Below are 3,823 nucleotides of genomic sequence, written 5' to 3'. Positions count from 1 at the left end.
AAACAAATATTTTTTGTACATTGTACGAGTATTTACACTAGTTAGTTGATGATAATTAACAACATGAGTTTTATACGTGTAATTTTAAAATTTTACACTCATGTTTTTAGATTTTAGATGTGCAAATTTTATTAATTAATTATTGGTTTATTTTATTATTTTAATTTTTAATAAAATTATTTGTTAAAAATAATATATCTTTATAAGTATATTAGGATAGCAAATTAAAATATTTTTATTTTGAACAAAATAACAAGCATTATCATCATAAGAATTTTTTATAAATAAGTAAATTAAATATTTTATTTACTAACATACGAAAGAGTGCTCACAAATACGAACAATTCTATTACCTAACAAAAACTGACCCGACCTAGTTCTGTACCGGTTGATTCTAAAACCACATAATCAAAATTGGTTTCATTTGTTTTCCTCTCCTCTAAAATCGTGTCGATCATTTTTAATACTGTTCATCATCGATCAATCTGGACGATTTTGTTGGCCAATCGAATTGGATCCCCGACTGACCGGGCCGTCCTTCTGGCCGATAAACCCACACCCGCGTTGACTGTCTGAGACGACTGTGGTGACAAACCATTTATTTTTTTACATATTAGTTTAATTTTGGTGTAATATTCAATTATTAGATTTTACGGTGTTTTTTAAAATTATAGGAATAATATAATACGTTTCTCTTGAATTAACAATACGCTCTCTTTGTATTGTATATTTTAAAATATACAATACAAAGAGAGCGTATTGGATTAAAATATACAATACAAAGAGAGCGTATTGTTAATCCAAGAGGAACGTATTGTATTGTTCTCACAATTTTAAAAAACACCGTAAAATTTAATAATTGAATATTACACCAAAATTTTTTCAATATACAGAAAAATTTGCCGTGACAAACACCTTTATTTCAGGTTTTTAGCTACTAAGTTAAAACAGAATTAATTTAAACTGATATACCATATTATGAATTGATTTAAAACCAATTTTTTAAAAAGTGATTTAATATTATTTCAGTTCAATTTATGAAAAATTATGCCATGAACACCTCTAATTTTTTTTTTCCTTTTTGGGTATACAGAACCCCTACTTGTAATTGTAGAAAACCCCACCAATGTTGCTAATTAAATTTTATAAATCAGTTAATAAGATTATAAAAATCAATTTCTTTAAAAAAAATGGATAAACTACCAAAAATATACTTAAATAATTTTATTATTGACAAAAATATACTCAAATCTTGTTATCTACAAAAATATCTTCAAATAATTTAAAAACACGACAAAAATGTCTAACAGTAAATATGTATTTTTAAAAAAATAAAATATTTTCATCCTTAAAATTTAGTGTTTTTTTAAGTATAGATTTTTGTATAATTTTTTTATTAATAACTAATATTTTTAAAAAATTACAAAAAAATATATATACTTAAAAAAATTACAAATAAATTTATTATATTTTAAAATTATTTAAATACATTTCTGTCAATATTAAAATTCAAATATATTTTTATTAAAAAAATTATTCAAATATATTTTTAGTAGCTACCAACAAAAATATTTGCAAGTAAATATTGGCACTAATAATTTTGTATTGTATTGGTAATATTTCATTGTTTCTCCCAAAGATGCTGGAAGAGAAAAAGCAGGAAAAGACAAAGGAGTGGGGGTCCATTTTTTGACTTATTCAGGAGGGGCAGCAGGGAAGAGGGGCAGAATTGGAAATTAAGCAGTCATCACTTGGTTGTGAAATTATGAAATGACCCAATTACAACCGGGAAAAGAGCACCATTATTCTCACTAACCAAATCAAATCACATTTCCTACCAAATCTCAAAATTTAATTACACCACATAATAATTAAACACGTTTCAAGTCCGATTTCCCCTATAAAAACACGAACCAACCTCCGCTTTCTCTGCAAGAATTTCTCAACACAAACACACTCATATTTCATAGTAGTATTAGTGAAAGAGAATATGGGAGGTTGGGCAATAGCTGTGCATGGTGGCGCTGGCGTGGACCCAAATCTCCCACCTCAACGCCAGGAAGAGGCCAAGCAACTCCTTGCTCGTTGCCTCAACCTTGGCATCTCTTCTCTTCATTCCAATGCTTCCGCCATCGACGTCGTTGAACTTGTCGTAGGTCCCTCTTAAATTTCTACCTACCAGTAATATTGCATAAAATAACGACATAAAATCAATTACTAGCATCTTATAACAATAATATGAATATTATAAATAGCTGAACGTTGTTAACATATATAGGTGAGGGAGCTGGAAACGGATCCACTGTTCAACTCTGGGCGCGGATCTGCGCTGACAGAAAACGGTACAGTGGAAATGGAGGCAAGCATCATGGACGGTCCCAAGAGACGTTGCGGCGCCGTTTCTGGCCTCACAACCGTCAAGAACCCTATCTCTCTTGCTCGCCTTGTCATGGATAAGTCCCCCCATTCCTACCTTGCCTTCTCCGGCGCTGAAGATTTCGCCAGGCTCCAGGTTTACCCTTTAGAAACCATTCAATTCCATCTCATGCTGACGTCACTTCATAAAGTCTTACGAGTATTATTTCTTTTGTTTTGTTAGGGTGTGGAGGTTGTGGAGAACGAATACTTCATTACCCCTGAGAATGTTGGGATGCTGAAGCTCGCAAAGGAAGCCAATACAATCCTGGTAAGTAAGCGAATATAATCAAAACGTGACGGAATTCGTGTCCATTCAAAAACTAATAATGAGAATATCTTTTCTTTTCTGTTTGGTGGTTGGTGGTGCAGTTCGACTACAGGATTCCAACGAACGGTTACGACACGTGCGGCGCAGGAGTGGAGAGCCCAATGAAGATGAACGGGCTTCCGATAAGCGTGTACGCGCCGGAGACGGTGGGGTGCGTGGTGGTGGACAAGGAAGGTAGATGTGCGGCTGCCACGTCGACAGGGGGGCTCATGAACAAGATGACTGGTAGGATCGGTGACTCACCGCTCATAGGAGCTGGAACTTACGCGTGTGAGTTGTGCGGTGTGTCCTGCACGGGTGAAGGGGAGGCTATCATACGCGGGACTCTGGCGCGTGAGGTTGCGGCCGTTATGGAATACAAGGGCCTGGGCCTTCAGGAAGCGGTGGACTTTGTGATCAAGAATAGGCTCGACGAAGGGTTCGCTGGGCTCATAGCGGTGTCTAATAAGGGTGAGGTGGCTTATGGGTTCAACTGCAATGGCATGTTTAGGGGCTGCGCCACTGAGGATGGCTTCATGGAAGTGGGAATCTGGGAATAGTTTAGTTTAGTGTAGGGTTCGAATTGTACAAGGTTTGTGTAATGGCCTTTCTAATAATAGGCGGTGTTTGTTGTGTTGCAATTCAGTGGCCTGTGGTTGGTTTTCATTCCTATTTTAGGAGAGTCCCGATAGTTCTAGAATGCTAGACATGTGAATTATATTAGTGGGTGTTTCTTTTAGAAATAGCAACGAAAGGCAAAAGATTGAAGTAGTGATCGGTACTTGAAAGTTGAAAATGCTCCTTCTTGTATGTCTATTCTAGCTTAATCTCAATTTGGTTAGTGCTTTTTCCTTATTGGCTCTTTTCAGATTTTCTTCAATCTTTTATCAATGCAGATCGCAATTGCTAAATAATGCTTCCAAACAAATAGTTCTCTTTAGTTTTTTGTATCCTATAATCAAGACATATTTCTATAAATTCCAAACTTTCACCTTAATCCATATATAAAGTTTTTTGGTGTCTTAATATATAATAAAATAATCGATACTTATATATAAATTAAAGAAAATTATGATATTTTAGTTGGCACTAGAATAA

General features: G+C 34.5%; 1 protein-coding gene across 1 annotated transcript; it reads left to right on the top strand.

The window, feature by feature from the left end:
* The first annotated feature begins 1,877 nt into the window (after positions 1-1,877).
* On the top strand, positions 1,878-3,580 carry LOC107461269 (probable isoaspartyl peptidase/L-asparaginase 2). Its single transcript, XM_016079749.3, has 4 exons — positions 1,878-2,152; positions 2,279-2,512; positions 2,600-2,686; positions 2,788-3,580. The coding sequence occupies exons 1-4, from the start codon at positions 1,991-1,993 to the stop codon at positions 3,283-3,285; spliced, it is 981 nt and encodes a 326-aa protein (XP_015935235.1). The 5' UTR covers positions 1,878-1,990; the 3' UTR covers positions 3,286-3,580.
* Positions 3,581-3,823: the final 243 nt, after the last annotated feature.

The sequence above is a fragment of the Arachis duranensis genome, chromosome 8, assembly GCF_000817695.3.
Source record: "Arachis duranensis cultivar V14167 chromosome 8, aradu.V14167.gnm2.J7QH, whole genome shotgun sequence".
NCBI lineage: Eukaryota > Viridiplantae > Streptophyta > Magnoliopsida > Fabales > Fabaceae > Arachis > Arachis duranensis.
Note: the sequence above shows the minus strand (reverse complement) of the source record. Positions and strands in the feature narration are given on the sequence as shown.